Genomic DNA, 17,977 nt, shown 5'->3' on the forward strand with positions numbered 1-17,977 from the left:
CAAACCTGAGTGGTAACACCTAGAAACTAGAGACACGACACAGCAGAACGAATTGTAGACACAACTTTTACTCATTAAGAGTTGTCAAATGCTGTAATTCACTGCTGGTTGGGCTAGTCCGAGCGATTTCCCAGGAGTCCTTTGAGAGGCAGCTTGACCTATTCTTAAGGACTAAGGATAATGTCTTACTATAATTTACCAATTTAATTTTCCTCTACTATCGTTAATATACCTAGGTTCCTCCCTGGAGGTATCGGTGACCCGCTGCTACTAGACATGGAAGCCTATTAAGCGAAAGCTTCTATTCTGTCCACAACCATTTGAGCTAAAGTAGTGAGCGACGATGTATAATGCGTATGTTATTTATTGTGTGCGATTATGAGAGTTCCAACAGACCATCACCGGAATTATGTTCTTCTCTATTCATTAATCCTGTCCTACTAATAAGCAGGTAACAGAGAATCATTGATTGCTTACTTCTGTCCAATAATGTTTTAGTGCTTACAGCGGGTTATTTGGAGGATGGGTTTCTGATGATGTTTTGAGTTGCCTCTAGTTGTTGTTGCTAGGACTTCCGTTGTATGGGGTAAGATTTATACTCTTGTTATTTAAATGCCATTTCACTCTTTATTCAAGTTCATAGGCCTTACATGACTTTTCCACCGACAGTTCTCCTGAAAACAATAAAGTCACGCAGTGGTATTGTTCTAGTTTCGTTGCCATTATTTTCGAGCTGATGCGTATTTGTGCCTAGTTTCTGGTCGACATCTTCAAACTACATTTAATGGTTTAAACCTTAACTAGTGACTACAGTGTCCCGCACTTGATAATTTAGTGTGGAAAGAAATCTTTTAAACTCTATCTTATTAGTTCCAGACTAACAACCTTACTAGCCTGTACGTATAGATTGTGCTTGTATTCAAATAACTGTAATTACAGTCATTTCCGTCACAAAAGTCGAGGAATATTTTCGTGATTGCCAGTCAATCTATCGTTATGGACAGGAACACACTATTTTTTTCAACATAGGAAAATAGTTAGCTTTTCCTCAGTCTAGTAGTAGTTGGTATTTTTGTCTATCTTCTGTATTGGCTGGTTCATCAACACTTACTTCACCAAGGTATTTAGCATACAAACTATAGCCAGGTTCACTAAAGGTATTGGAACTGTGTCGATCACTGCTTTAGAAAGCTTTTCAATCTTGAAAGTCATGTGTAATAACCTTACCATTATCTATCATTTAGAATGTTCAGGAAGTTTATTTTTAAACTTGCCTAAGTATTCATTGCCACTAGGTACTGTTACAATGAGAAAGATAACCATATTTGTGGAATTCAACTTAATTTGTGGTTCACATTCATCCATTTCTCCTTCCGCATTTTTCTCTTTCTAAGACCTCTTCATCTAAACGAGTTTAATTGTGGTAACTATACCCTGTCCACGAGCTCATAAAAAATCTTGTATCAGTCATTCATTTATTAGCAACGTAGAACCTGCCGCAGATGTGCATCGGTTCAAGTTTTTGTGCTGTTTTAGCACAGCGAAATGAACTTGTTGAGCTAAATGCCAGAGTATAACAGCCTATGATAAGCGAGTATTTGTTGGACGATTAACGTCTTTAGTTTATGTTGGAGACGATGTACTTAAGCAGAATTTTCGGATAGCTTTCAAATCATAATTATTCTATGTTTTTAAATGTATAGGGTGCTACTGTTGGTGATATAATCAAACGTAGTGGTCCTTAATTTCCGATGATTTGTTTAAAATTTTTGAATATATGTCCAAAATACCCTTGTTTGATTACGTCAAATCTTCCAATTGTATTCAAGCGTGAGATCTTCAGTTTTGGTCCTACATTTACCAAAAAATCACAATCTTACAAAGAAAGAAGACTGTTAGGGTTAGTTCCACAGCTATTTTTTAAAAAAGTCGGTTATATTTATAGAAACAATCGGTATTTCTGAATTTAATTAATTACATTCTATAAAGTCATTTCACAGTATATATTGCAGTCATAGTAAATACTTATAACCACACGTTTTGTTTTGTCCAATAACGTATTATGTGCGGCACAGTGATGGAGGTTGTTTTTTGGGCCTGATTATGATCGCTATTATCTAAAATAAACTCATCAGCTCAAGTGGATTGACTAGGACATCGATCTCCAAAAAGCCAGGTATCCCGCGCATCAACAGATGAAATTACCTAGAAGTATTAAAGACATACATATGTTGATATTATTTGTTTTTGAAGCATTTTTCACTGACAGTAGGATCCCGTAGTAGGTATTACTAACGTATAGACTCACATTTCTAACTAGACTGTGGAGTGAAACTTTTAAGTCGTAGCTATATTACTTATCAGTGACTAGGTTATGTTCCCTTATCTTTTATAAAGTAATTGCAGATTAACTTTTCTCATTTGCCGTTGCATTTTGCTTGTTTGTTCGGGCATGTTAAGAGTCAAGTAGGATAATCTTATAGTTTACTCTTTTTGTGGACTCCTGTAGTTTTCTAGTGCAAAATGAAAAGTATTTATTTATTTATTTGGACACATGAATATTGGTACAAGAGAGCCCCAATATATATGCACCACACAAAACAATGAAAATTCGAGAGGAATACAAAGAAAGAAAAAAAAAGCTAAGGAGCGCAACAAAAAAAGAGAGAACAATAACGAAGAGATTGGTGTAAAGTAATGTGCTAGTAATCAGGGAACGCAAAGGTACAATCGGAAGAAATCTTTCAGGTAAGGGAGACAGAACCACTTTTTATGAAGAAAGTAAAAGAAGGTTACAGCAGGATCGCCACTGGCTTCTATTCTGAGCCATATCTGATAACGTCTCTAGCCACTGTGTAGCACCATCTCTCAGACCCCAACCAGGGAGTCGTGAAGGACCAACACAAGCCAGTCCTTTGCAGCTTTCTTTCATGCCACGACACCATGTCATGCACTGACCACCTCTCCGCTTCTTCCAACCAGTCCCAGAGTCGGCAAATAATGCACGACGTGGAATTCTCTGTGACGACATTCGGAGAACATGTCCAAGCCACCGAAGTCGGTGTTTCAAGATGGTAACACCAATTGAATTATCATCTCTGTGCCCGAACACACGATGCCGAACCTCTGCATTACTAACATGGTGTTGCCACTGGATGTCAGCAATCCTTCGGAGACAACGACGATCGAACACAGAGAGTCGTCTAACATCCTCAACTCAGAGAGGGCAGGTTTCACAAGCATAGAGCAAAACTGCTCTCACCGACGCGTTGTAGATCCGACCTTTTATAGCCAGACTAACATCACGAAGGTGACAAAGATGGCCCAGATTGGCATAAGCCGCTCTGGTTTTCACTATACGTGCATTGATCTCATCACTCACACCCCCACCGGCACTTATGCAGCTACCCAGATACACGAACTTCTCGACTACTTCTATCTGCTCACCATCCAGGGTGAGTACAGGATTGGAATCCTGCCAGTCTTGTAGGAGTACTTTGCACTTCGAAGGTGCAAAGCACATACCATACCTACGGACACTGATTGCCAACTGATTAAGTGCGGATTGCATGGCTTGGGCATTATCGCACAGTAAGACAATATCGTCCGCATACTCAAGGTCGGGAAGTCTTTCTCCATGCAACAGATCCACACCACCATTACTTACATTCATCAGAGCTGTTTCCAGAATGTCATCGATGGCAAAGTTGAAGAGGAATGGTGAGATTGGGCAACCCTGCCTAACCCCACTACTCGAATGGAACAATTGAGAGAGGTGATTGTATGCCCTCACTCTGCCTGAGGTGTTTATATAAAGGGCTTTCAATATGTTAATAAACTTCTCAGGCACACCCTTCAATAGACAATCCCAGAGAACAGTCCTGTCCAACGAATCGAAGGCAGCCCTGATGTCAAGAAACACTACGATTGTTGGCCTTTGATAAGTATGGCGATGTTCTAACATTTGGCGGAGGGTGAAGATATGATCAATACATCCTCGACCAGAACGAAACCCAGCCTGCTCCTCGCGAGTCAATCTTTCTCGGGTTTTGAACAACCTACGAAGTATGATGGAAGCCAATAGCTTGGACGCAATCGGAAGTAGACTTATCCCCCGATAGTTGTTGCAGGAACGACGTGAACCCTTTTTAAAGATAGGGACAACTATCGACTCATTCCATGACGTTGGTACACTCTCTAGTTCCCAAACCTTTGTAAACAACGTCAATTCCTTAGTCAAAAAGTCACCACCATCTTTAAAAAGAGCCGGAGGTAAGTCATCCGGGCCAGGTGATTTGTAACGCTTCAAGAGTTGGAGTTCCTTGCGGACTTCCTCCTCATTTGGTGGATCAGTCGTCACCGGCCATGGAGGGCAGGACAGTCTGACCGATGTTGCCGGAACAGCAGGCCAGTTGAACTGCCCTTCGAAAAATTCTGCCCACCGTCCAAGACGTCGATGGATGTTAGTGATTGGCATCCCATCATCCTCGTAGATTGTTTCACTCACACCAGACTTCTTGCTGCCAGTGGCTCGGATGAGCTGGAAGAGCTTCCGGTAGTTACCAAATGCAGCTGCTGCTTCCAGCTCATTAGCATGCTTCGACCACCAGGCTTCTCGGTCCTTACGCAAGCTTTGCCTAATTTCCTTACGTAACATCCTTCGTTTATGGTCAAACTCACGGTCACCCGGAGTAGACCGACGGGCTTCAATGAGTTGTAAGAAACCAGAAGAAACCCAGTGCTTAAAAGCGGGACGTTTCGCAAACCCACAACTGACTGTTCCCGCCATTTTCATGGCGTCATGCAATTGCAACCAATGCTCATCTATACTTTTCGGTGGAGTGGTAGCTAGCCTAGAGGCTAGCTTGGTTCGATACTTACTTGCAACAGAAGTTGCAACCAGCTTGCTATCATCAATCCGTTGATGGCGGTCACTTCGTTGTCCACTGAAAAGTAAGGAAGATTGGCGCAGACCAAGGCATGGTCAGAGTCCAGATAGGTACTCCAAAAGGAGTGGCAATCTTGTACACAACTACGCCAACGGTAGCTGATCGCGATGTGATCAATCTGAGTCCAGGCTTGAGATGCAGAGGGAGGACGCCAGGTGGCACATCGGCGACGACTGTGCCGAAAGTTAGTGCTAGCCAGAAACAGGTTGTGGTCTGTGCACAGTTGCAGTAGACGGTCCCCGTTACCTGACCTGCGACCAACGAGTCCCCATCGGCCACCTAAACGACTCTCTTCTGTGCCTAGACGCCCGACCTGAGCATTCGAATCTCCGGCTAGTACTACAATAGCTGTCGAACGCACTTTCTGGAGAAGAACAGATAACTGGTGGTAAAACTCATCCTTGATTGCATCCGGGCTGCAATCTGTCGGGGCATAGGTGGAGATGACGAAAAGACATCGTTTCTCACGCCGATTTCTTCTCACTTTGATGGAACTTTCTAATCTAACAGCACATAACCGACTGTTAATAGGGATCCAATCGACTAGTGCTGCCTCAGCTCTAGCGCTTAGTGCGACCCCAACGCCAGCAAGACCAGACGAAGATGCCACAGGGACCTCGGATAAGCGCACGTAAAACAAGCTTTTTGAAGTGACAGATGTAGAGCGAATTTGTAGTACTTCGCCAGAGTCTTGAATACGGGATTTTTTACATGCAACAGAATTTTGTCAGTTAACCTGCAAGATCTGTTTATTTATTTACTTAAACATGTAAACATTGGTACGAGGGGGTATCAAATATATATGCGCCACACGAATACTTTGATTTGTGTGAGGGCTTGGATACGGTCAGGGTGCCCAAACTGAGGCAACTGGTTTTCTTAGGAGGCCACTACCCGAGCCGTTGACCTGGAGGTTTAATCCACAAGACAGTAGAGCAACGTAAGGAGATACAGTCCCATGGTAACTGATGACCAACAATAGGTTCATACGCCATTTCTTCCTTCGGGATCCTGGAGCTCATGTGAACCATTGGTTTGAAATCAGGGTTTTCCAACTCCTCTAGATGGGTCCTTCCTATCTATCAACCAGGGTAAAGCTCCAGAGATTCGCTTTCATACGACAGATTAAAGTGCAAATTCGTGGGTGGAGAACAGCTGACAGACGCATTCCAGGTGAGGAACGGAATTAAACATGACTGCTTACTCTCCCCCTTTCTCTTTCTTCTGGTGTTCGACTGGATTATGCAATATCTGACTGTTATTTGATGAACATGACACTCAGAAAGAAATGCTCTCTCGTTAATTATTTTTGTATAACAATTTGTAGGCAAAATTACCATACTGATTGTACCATTTATTTCTCAAGTAAATCACTCTGTTTGTTTCCGTTGTATTGTACAGACTAGATTATTTTCATTTTTGCATCATTTGTATCTAAAACTTCATGATCACCATATGTTTTGTCTCGGTAAAAAATTATTTCCAGTTATTCTCCGGAAAACATGTTTGATATTGCAATTGACGTTGGTCGTTATTCAGAATTTATACCTTGGTGTAACCAATCAACTGTTTTGGAACAAGGTGAAAATAACATGCTAGCTTGTCTGGGTGTTGGATTTCCTCCACTTAGTGAATCATACATGTCTCGAATAACATTTCAGAGACCGAAACACTTAAAGGTAAGTGAATATTTATGTGTTTGTTCGTTGTTGTCTATGAATGAATATGAGGAATATAAAGTGTAGGGTGTTCATTCCAAATGAAGATTGTTCAACTGAGGGCAGAGTTTAGACGGTTTAACTTGCTTATTCTAGTTGCCGTTTTTCAGCACGGTTGTTTTCCATGGGATGGGGTTGCTGACTCTATGCCCAACCCTCCCTCTTTACTCGGGCTTGGGACCGGCAGTAACCCGAGAAGCGCTACAGGCGATGGTTGACTGGATTATGATGACCTCGACATCTGAGGAGAAGCACGGAATACAATCGATAGAGCTTGGATGCAACTATACGACTCGGATCTACCCCTTCTATCCCATACACATCAACAAATGCAGGTTAAGACAAGCAGTGTTGCAGCAGCCTCTGCCTCAGTAGGCATCAACATACACAACGGAAAAAGCAAGATCCTCAAATACAATACGACCAAATCACACTTGATGGAGAAGCTCTGGAAGAGGTGGAAACTTCCACGCATCTGGGAAGCATCATTTATGAATGAGGAGAATTCGATGCAGACGGAAAGGCGAGGATTGACAAAGCAAGAGTCGCACTCCTACAATTGAAGAACACATGGAACTCAAAACAACTGTCTGTCAACCAATATCAAAGTCACAATCTTCAATACGAACGTCAAGATAGTTATGTTGTACGGAGCTGAAACTTGGAGAACTACCACGACTATCATCAAAAAAGGTACAGGTATTTATGAACAACCATCTACATAAGATACCCAATGTCCGTTGACCAGATACCATGAGCAACAGCCTACTATGAGGAAGAACAAACCAGCTTCCATCTGAAGAGGAAATTAGGAAAAGGCAATGAAAGTGGGTAGGATACACATTGAGGAAATCATCAAACTGTATCACGAAGCAAGTTTTAACTTGGAATCCTGAAGGGGAACGGAAAATTGGAAGACTAAAAGACATACTGTTTCGAGAATTGGAAGCAGATATGAAAAGGAAGGATAGTAACCGGAAAGGATTGATCAGGACCGAGTTGGATGGAGAATGCTGGTGGATGGCCTATGCTTCTTCACGAGGGGTAACAGGCATAAATTAGTAAGTAACGGTGTCTGTTACTTTTTGTTTGCTTGATTTTAAAATAACTTGTGGTAATATCATGGAAAATATAAATAAAGGGCATTAAAGAATACAGTCTAAATAAGAACATTACGAAATGGTATTTATTTTTGGTCCAAAAACATCTGTTTAGGAAGAATATGATTTAAAACTGCAACAAGATTCCCATGAGATTCTATTCTGAGCTGTCTGATATCGTATCAAGCCCTTCGGTTGTACAGTCGCTAGCACTTCATTAGAGTAGTCGTCACTGTCAGACATATACTAATGTAACTTAACCATTCTTCATTCCAGCAAGCCATGTCTACATTATTCACCTCCAGGTTTCTCATCCATTACGTGAGTTGATAAATAATACTTAGGATAGAAGTCATTAGAAAAATATGAATGGGATGTATGCAAACCATCCAAGATTTCTAGAAAGTCCTTAATCTAATACATCTTTAGTGCTTACTTTAGAGTTTTGGGAATTTGGTCAATCTGCCACAGTATGAGACGTTACTATTAAGCTATCCGAACCACGACCTAACCACCTAACATCTAAACATAATGTATGCAATATCGAGTCACTTAGGCTAGTGGCAACATTGAGACTTGATCGATGGGATCTTAGCAACACTATGAAGGACTATATAGTCTTGATCTTAGTCATTACTCAGCGACTAGTCAATTGTGTGAATTCATTTCATCCTGTTCACTTAGTTGTTCTGTAATGTATCTTAATTATGTTGCAGATATAAATAGTATGTAATAGCAATCGGAAGTGGGATGCCCGCTAGCCGAAGGTTGAATTGAAGAGAACAGCAAGGTAAACAGAACAATTGTAATAACAGAATTGTAAAGGACAACTGAAGAGAAGTGTAGAAATAATGTTTTTACTGTATGGTTTTTGTATCTTACTACAGCACTCTAGTCTTACACTAAACAATATATTAGTTTTCCCCAACTGAATTCTCGTTCACTACAGTTCTTGATTACTTTTAAAAATAATTTGAAATGTTTTTATTACGATGAACGTATAGCGTAAATCAACTACTTTTCTCCTTTCTATTTATTTTTAAGTCTGTCGCACAAAATGCTGGAATGTTTCATCATTTAATTAATGAATGGCATTTTCATCCAGGTCTCCCAGAGAATCCGAATTCTTGTTTTGTAGAGTTTTCCGTAAGTTGATCGGATTTGAAGTGATTATTAGTTTATTGATCAAGGTTTCTTTTAATTTTCAGCAGTAAATGGTTTAATGATTGAATATTGAGTGCATCCTTTTATTACGACATTAGTATTTTTTTCGCCAACCTTTTTTATCTGGCTAGTACAATTTGATTTTGGCGGAGTTTCGTTTTCTGGGCTGGAAGGTTTGATCATGGCACTTTCATTGTTTTTCTGAACATCATCAGCACAAACTTCAGTTAGAAGTGAAGTATTCGAATTTTTCTACATATTACTGACAATTTGTAATGTTAGTTATTGTTGACCTTTAACCTATTGTTTGCATATCCATTTTGATTGCTTCCCTCTTCGACCTGGTTGTAAATCCTATTTTTGTCCGTAATTTTTCTAATTGGTTGGCAAATTAGATCGATTTCGATGCGTTGATTGCTGGTTGAAATTGTCTATATGTATTCATATAAGCAGCAATAAGTGATGACATTTGCCAGCTAGTTAGTGTTCATACGGTCAAAGATTAGCAGAGTCTACTTTGTCTGATCTAGCGTTTCTCAGAGTTGGAACAGTTTATTTTATAGATGATATTTCACTTTTTCTTTCCTTTTTGTCATTTTATCGTTTGGTTTTCATAAGGTTAATTGATATGATTTTGTTGGTTTATGTGCTACAATAGGCTTGGTTTCCACCGACAACCCAGAAAATTGACCATCCTACTAGATATAAAGGACATATAACCAATTACAACAAGATTTCTGAGGCCATTTAGAATAATCGTAGCATATAGGCCAACAAAATCATATCAATTAACCTTATGAAAACCAAACGATAAAATGACAAAAAGGAAAGAAAAAGTGAAATATCATCTATAAAATAAACTGTTCCAACTCTGAGAAACGCTAGATCAGACAAAGTAGACTCTGCTAATCTTTGACCGTATGAACACTAACTAGCTATCAAACGCCATCATGTATCTTCAATTTTATCACGTAAGTAGTATCATTGACCCCCGCACTTAGTTTGGGTCATACCCAGGAATGTGGTGAATAAGTTAATTAAAATCACAACTTTCGGCTTAATGAAGATTTTCCAGTAACTGGTTGACATTGAAGATATCAAAATTGCAGTTAATGCCAATGCATCGTAATTGGTAAATTTACGAATCTCTCTTGTTTTCCTCTTTGGTTCATTGTTGAACGCTTCGTTTGAATGACAACTCTATATTACTTAGAGAGTAAAGACAACCTTATGAATAACCTCTCGTTCATACATTATGTTGAGTTACGTATGCAAGTTGCTCTTGCATATTTAAACTAACCACATAGAATTTATTAAACCATATAACCCGAATTTTACAATATCTGTACAATTCTTGATTGCTTTACACAGGAAAGTTCCATTCCTCTCGTTACTATCAACCGAAATCAGTATGATTGTGATGTGTTTTCAGTAGTCACCGCAATCATTGTTGTACGAACCTTTCATGCCTTGACCTATTATGACATTCATAATGTACCAACCATGTAGTTTACATTTGTTCTTATTAGTTGTCCTATACGGTACCATATATACTGTGATGTTTATTTCTATGATTGCTTTTTCCTGAGACATAAGAGCTGTCTTAAAAGTCTCCTATCTTATTAGCTTGTAGTTTGAGAATGTCGAAATGTTATGTATGGGTTTTCCGACCTATCTAGTCCTACATAGATTCCACTTCGTATTCTAGGACTCTGTTGGTCTATCCATATATATGTCTAATCAACAGTTGGATTAATCACAGTCTATATTCAGTTACCTAATGGGTTAGCCGTTAAAACGTTCAACTTCCGATTATTCATTTGCAGGTTAAAACCCTGCCCAGTTTTAAATGGCAAATAGTAGTACTAATCCATATACAAATCAAATGTGACTGAATTTCAAACAAACAAAATATATCCCTTTTTAGAAAGTACAAATTTATATGTGTAGCTCTGAATTACAATGTTGTTGTGAGATGTCGTAATACTACTATCCAACTTAATCTATAGTAAGTTAAAGCTTGGAACATATTAATGGGAGTCTGAATAGTTTAAGTATTCAACCACTTCTCCTATACTTCGTTAGTGGATTGTAATAATTAATTACTGTAACCATAGTAGTACAAGGACAGAATTCAGGGGATAAAATTAACAACAGACATGATTTATTGGGTGTTATTTATTCTAAACCTCCTCTATTCTATTTGAAAATTATTGTAATTCAACTTATACGAATATTTGTCAATATTAGAACGAATAGTTTGACAAAAATTGGGCGCCCAGTATAGAAAAGTCATTATATGTGAAAATTATGTTTGAAATAATCTCAGTCAGTCAGTAACAACGTAGAACTTTGTACGTACGTACGTACATCAGTTCGAGTTGCCATACCACATTAGCACAGAGTTGCAGTTGTCGATTCAAATCCCGTATTGGTAGGGGTAGTAAGAGTGTAAACGGTAATCGGAAAGATTAGGGTTTGGAGTTGTTATTAAAGGAGTATAATACAGTGAAATAAATTTGGAAAGAGAAAAATGAGAAGGGACATAAAGAATTCATAAATAATCTCAGCGATTGAAATTTAAAATAATTCCAATGTTTCATCCAACAAATTTGTCTCGACTTCTTCAAAATCATCAAGTGTTTAACAATCCATATCAAATCTTTACTGTGTTAATCCAATCATATTTAGATGTTGACTTTAGTAAATTGAACAACATGAGTCAATTATATACGGATCATGTGAAAAGTTCATCGTCTATATTTGTTATAACTTGTGAATCTGTGTGCCCTGTTTATTGTATAACGCAATGATACCGCCTATTAGAAAGCAGCGGATTATCGATCGGACCAAGGACTCTTAAAACACTTGTGAGCAACATAGAGTCCTGGTTGGTCCTGCTCTCCTGTCTAGCCCAGCCTGTTTAGTCCAGAACGCAAATCTCAGCCTCCGAGATATGAATCATTATATTTCAAGCATACTGAGTTTATATACCAAACAAACCGACCACAACTTACCAATAAAATATGAAACAACATTTGTACAAGAATTAGCCAGATGTGGCTGTGAATGAGGGAGGTAGTAATTAACAGACGGAATAATTCATGAATGGTAAATCTTATAATAATAGTTCATAGGTGAAAATAAAGCTCATAATAAGAGGGGCATGAATATGAACAGTTTAGTTAATTAACAATTATACGATAAAAATATATTCATAATATTGGTCCATAAATAGATCCCAAGAATTACCATTCATTATTCTTATCGAGATACAACAATATTCTATGCTTGATCATGATCATTATTACATTCATTATCTTTTTGAATACATAAATATTTTGTTTCATGCTGAATGATTAATAAATAAATAATACCAGTTTTATTCTTGTAAAAATAATTTTTTTCCCCCAGGTTGATTTCGAGTTTCGTTCTCCTATTTATTCAAAAATTGCTGGATTATTTTTTGATCAAGTTGTCACTGTTATGGTGAATGCTTTTATGGATCGTGCTAAAGTATTACATGGTAAACCATCAATTGCTTGTCAAAAGCCAAACATATTAATTTATAATAAATAAATCAATAATTGACAATTCTTTCTTATGTAGTTGGGAACATTTGTCCAATGTATAAACGAACAGTTTATTATTATTATTTGTAAGATATTGAATAAACCTTCATACTGTAGTTTCTATTTGAGTAGTTTTCACTTTGAGCTACCAAGAAGATTGATTTCATTGTTGTTGTTGTGTTTTTTTTGTGTATGTTGTTTGTTGATACATTCATGAATGATACAAAGAGGTAGATTTTTCGGTCAAATCCAGTAGAATTTTTCTTCCTGATATACTGATGTACTTCTCTTTTATATTTCAAGTATTTTACTAAAAAAACAAAATACTCCATGAATAAAGTTTTCACAATGAAATAATGAAAGAGACATACACATATCTCTTAACATATAAATGTATACAGATATATTAGAGTTTATCATTGTTTCTTGTTTCTGGGAAAAGAAGTTTCATTCTCTTTTATTAATCTTTTTAACTTTTGTAATTTAATACAAAACAAGATTCAAAATTGATTTGCTACACTTCATTATTTTTTGTTTTATTATTGGTTGCATTAAGTTATGAGCTACTAATAATCGATGGTTAGCGTTTTTTTTTTAGCGAGTTAATTTTCTACGGGATAGGGCCGCTAACTCTATTCTCAACCCTTCTCCTTTACCCGGGCTTGGGACCGGCGGTAATCGATGATACTTTATCGAATCGTCTTTCTTTTATTTCTCTCTAATTCAATTTTTGTAATTGTTAAATATAAATATACGGAAAAGTGTAGAATACTCTTTGTTTTTATTTTCTTTCTTCATGTTTGTTTAAATAATAATGATAATAATTGTTATTAGTTAGTAGTATAATTATTGTTCTAATTATTTATCTTGCCATTTTTATAGAAAACAGTTATTGCTTACAGTTGGATTTAAACTGTTTTATTTAGTCATGAAAGCATGCTTGTAAAAAAATCACCCAGTCGTTTAACCTGAACTGTTTTAAGTGAATACTTGAAGGTATCATATATGTTAGAGCAATTGTGCCAATTGGTCGAAGTTAGACTCGTACACCACTGAATGCCTCCTCATTGGTCTAAAAGTTAGGGATTCACCGGAAAATCTGAAAGTTCTTGGTTCAATCCCCGATGTGGTCATGGATGCGTACTGTTTAGGAGTCGCATGTTAGAACGAAACAGTTGTCCAGCGCTTCATGGTTTTTTAACTGTAGTTAATCAATGGTGTAAACTGAAAATAAGGTCACAAAAACAAACCTATACCGAATAATTATCTAATCACATTTGTGTTGAATTTGATTTGATTGGGTGACATCTTAGTTAAGTCATACTTGTTATATGTTTTCTAAATATTTTGTATTTTGTCGATGTTGTGCTGCTAAGATGATGGATAAACTTTATCAGTATCTCAAAGGTGAATCTCTTAGATTGTTCTGTAGTGTATATACTGGATGAATAATAATTGCGGACCTGTTGGGGTTATAAACGCTATCATCGGCAAGCCTTTGAGGAGACAACCAGTTATCTAGAAACATGTTCATCAGTGTGGAGTAATTTTCCGTCTGTGCTATGATTCTTGAATGTTTACTTTCGAACTTTACTCTCCCGATTGCTTTTTAGGTCACTCTTGAAATAGATTTCTGGGAAGTTTTGTGACTATTGGATTTGTACACCGATGTAATTAGGTGTAGCAGATCTTCCTATTTAGAATCTGACAGTGAAACAATTACTCGTTGTCTAACTTTTAAGCTCTCGTGTCGATCTTATTTCGATAACTAACTGCACAGCAGTCCATTCTGTATGACTGTGTTTATAAAACATAGTCTATACAAGTAGAGGATGTGCGTAGGCCGCAGCCCTTTGAACAGAGATGTCTTCGAAGTAATGCTTGGATGTTATGAAACGACCGAGTGTTTTGTACTGAGGTCGCACGCGTGATACTACGGGAAGATGACGTCTTGGTTGATAAAGACTAAATATTCATCAACTGAAGTGGTTGGGACATGTGCTATGTGAGCCCAATCACCACTTACCTTGACGCACTATGTTGATTGATGATGAAAGAAAACTAGAGGCGGCCAAACTGAGACTTGGCATCAGTCCATGAAGGCATTGACTGTTCCGACCCATGTTTGCAAATATAGATTATCTGGCGGGGTTCCATGGGATCCTTGTTACCAACATTTGAATATTGATGAAATGGCTCAGAATCAGTTGCAATGGTACTTATACATCTACTCTTCATCTTCTAGATCTTGGGTTTCATAGTTTTTTCGTACTTTCTGTCTTGCGAATTCGTTATTTTTTCTAGAACCATATTCTCTATTCCTAAAGTTTTTTTTACTATCACTGATACTGCTTTCAATCGCTTCGTTATTTGTCTTCATAATTTCATCTCACTATACTAATTTGGTATTGGAACTCTGACCAATGCATTTGTGTTCCAAGTTCTACGTTGTTTACGACTGGCTGACTTAAGTGAATAACGCTTGGTTTCGAACAAAACAGGATGTTATGCACAACCAGAAAATATGTAGATTTTGGAAGAATTGATTGATATTAAGTCATATTTGGAATATTTAAATGGTAGTAGATTTATAAATGAAGTTTCCTTTATTCAAATTTCACCAGTGTGGTGTGAGATAGTTTCTAATTACATCGACAGAATAAAGCAAATCCGTACCTAGTATATTGTCTCCATTTTCTCAAACCCTAATTTGAAACAGGTAAGATAAGGCAACACAGATGGACAGGTTAGTAATACCTATCGCTACTGGTAATAGCTTGTAAGTGTGACATATAAGGTAAAAATGTATCTATCACTTAGATACCAATTAAGTGGTTGTTGCTTCCTTTTTTAAAACTCCGAAAAACATCACATGCATTTACAAAAATAGCTGAATATCACAAGGATCATGATTATGTATTTTATGATAGGATATCGGAATTATCAGGTGATTGTGTAATATTTAGAAAATCCAGCGTTAATCTCTTAATATTTTTAGGAATAGTATGATTAGTATCGTCCATTTACACATCAGGCAGTACTCGTTATTTCTTATGAATAATATATGTGAATGACTCCATTCAGATTCTTAAGTATCTTCCCAGATGTAACGGAGGGTAGTTTTCAGTGATTTTCGCTTATTGCTAGTTCAGTAGTATAATGGATAGAGACATTGTTAGCGTGGATGGTAGGACGATGGTGAATTGTAAGACCGTTGGCTGTTTGTCATTGCTATGGTAAATATAAACTGCTGAGTTAGCTGACGACAATTGGAATTTCACGATCATTACTAAGGATTAAACAAATATGATACTGATCGGTCTACTTATCGAACGCTTGATACTGGCTTCCTAGTCGTTTTCCAGATCCCCATAATCCTGTATTTGGGCTCCGAACGGTGGGAAAAAGGCCTGCAGTAAGAATCAAAGCTTCATTTTAACGTTGGTTGGTATACAGAAAAGAGCAGTATTTCTAGGTTTGCTGGTAATTTCCGACTTCTCTAAACTTTTTGAAGCATGCTAAATCGAGTAACAGAATAAGTAATATATACAAATCTTCGTCAATATTAGAACGAATAGTTTGACGAAAATTGGGTGCCGAGTATAGAGAAGACATTATATGTAATCAAAATTTAAATAATTCCAACGTTCCGTCTGACAAACTTGTCTGGACGAAACGTTGGAATACATATAATTTTCAAATATAATAAGTAATCGTTTAATCATAGTGTAATACACACTCCTTCAGTTTTGTAGATGTTTATCAGGGTGTTCCCAATGGATATAGATTTGGCTAAATGTTAACAGCACTTACTTAGCCTCTAAAGGTCTTATCGAGGAATATCCAAGTGACCTGAGTAACTATGATGAAGTCTCTGACTGTGTTACTATATAACATTACTTCGAGTTCCATGACAATTGTCAGTCCTGATAAGCTTTTCAACATGCTTCCTATGTATCACGAAACCTAAGTCAATTGAGTATTTTTCTTGATCTCTTCCAAATGCCTTAGGTTCAGAAGATCATATTTGATCACTGCTGAATTCCGACAACCATCACTAAACAACTTTGTAGTGTTACTTTTATTGATTTTTCATGTTCAGTCAGTCAGTTACAGCGTAGGACTAGGCACATATATGCATCGGTCCAAGTTCCCATACCTCATTCGCACAGCAAGATGAACACCGGATTCATAGTAGTTAATTCAGTGGTGGTAATATATAAAAGAAGGATGGCATATAAGGACATAGTACAGGAAGAAAGAATCAGTTGGTAAAAGGAAAGATATGAAGCGATTTTAATTTCATAGTTTAAGGGAAGACAGAGAGTTTATGCACCTACGCCATTGTGATTGATACTGAGCCATGTCACCAAGAGTCTCCAACGATTGGTTACGATAGTCACCCGGACCCCAACCAAGTAGTCTGCATCTACCAACACGGATCAGACTAGAAGTTAGTGACTTCAAGCACTGATGCTACGTTTTGGTTTGGTCGCCTCTAACTTTCTTCCAACCACCAATCACCAATGACATTATATAAGGATCAAGCTTTATTGACTGAAGTTAAACTTGTCGGCCACTGGATTCCTACCCAACGGCGTAAACATGCCCTGTTTTTTATAAGTCCCGAAAAACACTATTCAATCTTGCGTAATGTCATAAGTACATACTGTTGGGAAGTGATAAAATAACACAAAAACAGGTGTCCAATGTTCACGATTTCCCAATCATTCTACAACTAGCATTGATTCATAATGAAAACTGTCTTTTAATTAACTGCTATGATGAATTATCTTAGTTTAGTGTCTCACAACTGTCTGCTGGTCTTATATTACTGTTTATTTTCCACTTATCTAGATGTCGATGAATTCAAATCTATGCGTCTTAACACAAAAAATTGGACGTTTTTTACTTATCGGTTTAAATAGACCAGAGAAAGGTAATTTAATAAATCAAACAACTGCCTCAATGTTAAATGATATATTATACAACCAATTTGATAAAGATGATAATATTATTGGTGGTGTATTATATGGTGAAGGAAAAGATTTTTGTTTGGGTTTGGATATGGAAGAATTAACGGATTATATAAAACAAAATCCAACTTGTGATAATACATCATTGAATAGACTTTATTCATGTTTATCTATAGTATGTTATATTTATTGTATTCATTTTTGTGTATACTTATTTTTTTATTCTTATTTGAATAGTTAGCGTTTTTTTAGCGAGTTAGTTTTCTACTCAATGGGGTCGCTAACCCCATGCCCAACCCTCCTCCGTTACCCGGGCTTGGGACCGGCAGTAACTCTAGAAGAGCTACAGGCGGAGTTAAAAGCGTTGCAACTGATTGTTGCAATGTGGAACTGCCGAGCAACGATCACGGGTCCTCTGGTGGTCGACTGGATTATGAAGACCTCAACATCTGAGGGAAAACACAGAGTATAGCGGACAGCTCAGAAACAATTAGACGA

General features: G+C 37.4%; 2 protein-coding genes across 3 annotated transcripts in view; both read left to right on the plus strand.

The window, feature by feature from the left end:
- Positions 1-484: 484 nt before the first annotated feature.
- COQ10B_1 (Coenzyme Q-binding protein COQ10 B, mitochondrial) lies at positions 485-13,796 on the plus strand. Of its 2 annotated transcripts, XM_051209930.1 has the most exons (6): positions 485-586; positions 1,704-1,900; positions 6,436-7,728; positions 8,812-8,913; positions 8,945-9,208; positions 12,346-13,796. In XM_051209930.1, the coding sequence occupies exons 2-3, from the start codon at positions 1,752-1,754 to the stop codon at positions 6,692-6,694; spliced, it is 408 nt and encodes a 135-aa protein (XP_051075417.1). In that variant the 5' UTR covers positions 485-586; positions 1,704-1,751; the 3' UTR covers positions 6,695-7,728; positions 8,812-8,913; positions 8,945-9,208; positions 12,346-13,796. The 2 variants fall into 2 exon arrangements, with proteins under 2 accessions (XP_051075417.1, XP_051075416.1); XM_051209929.1 differs by lacking the exon at positions 8,945-9,208 and having other exon boundaries at positions 6,436-6,628.
- A 1,881-nt stretch (positions 13,797-15,677) lies between these two features.
- MS3_00002363 (uncharacterized protein) overlaps positions 15,678-17,977 on the plus strand; it is a 42,512-nt gene continuing 40,212 nt past the window's right edge. The window contains exon 1 of the mRNA XM_035732473.2: positions 15,678-17,654. Within this exon, the coding sequence (XP_035587489.2) occupies positions 17,361-17,654 (294 nt within the window). The 5' untranslated portion in view covers positions 15,678-17,360. The remainder of the gene's footprint in view (positions 17,655-17,977) is intronic.

Source organism: Schistosoma haematobium, chromosome 1 (genome assembly GCF_000699445.3).
Source record: "Schistosoma haematobium chromosome 1, whole genome shotgun sequence".
In the NCBI taxonomy this organism is placed as follows: Eukaryota; Metazoa; Platyhelminthes; class Trematoda; order Strigeidida; family Schistosomatidae; genus Schistosoma; species Schistosoma haematobium.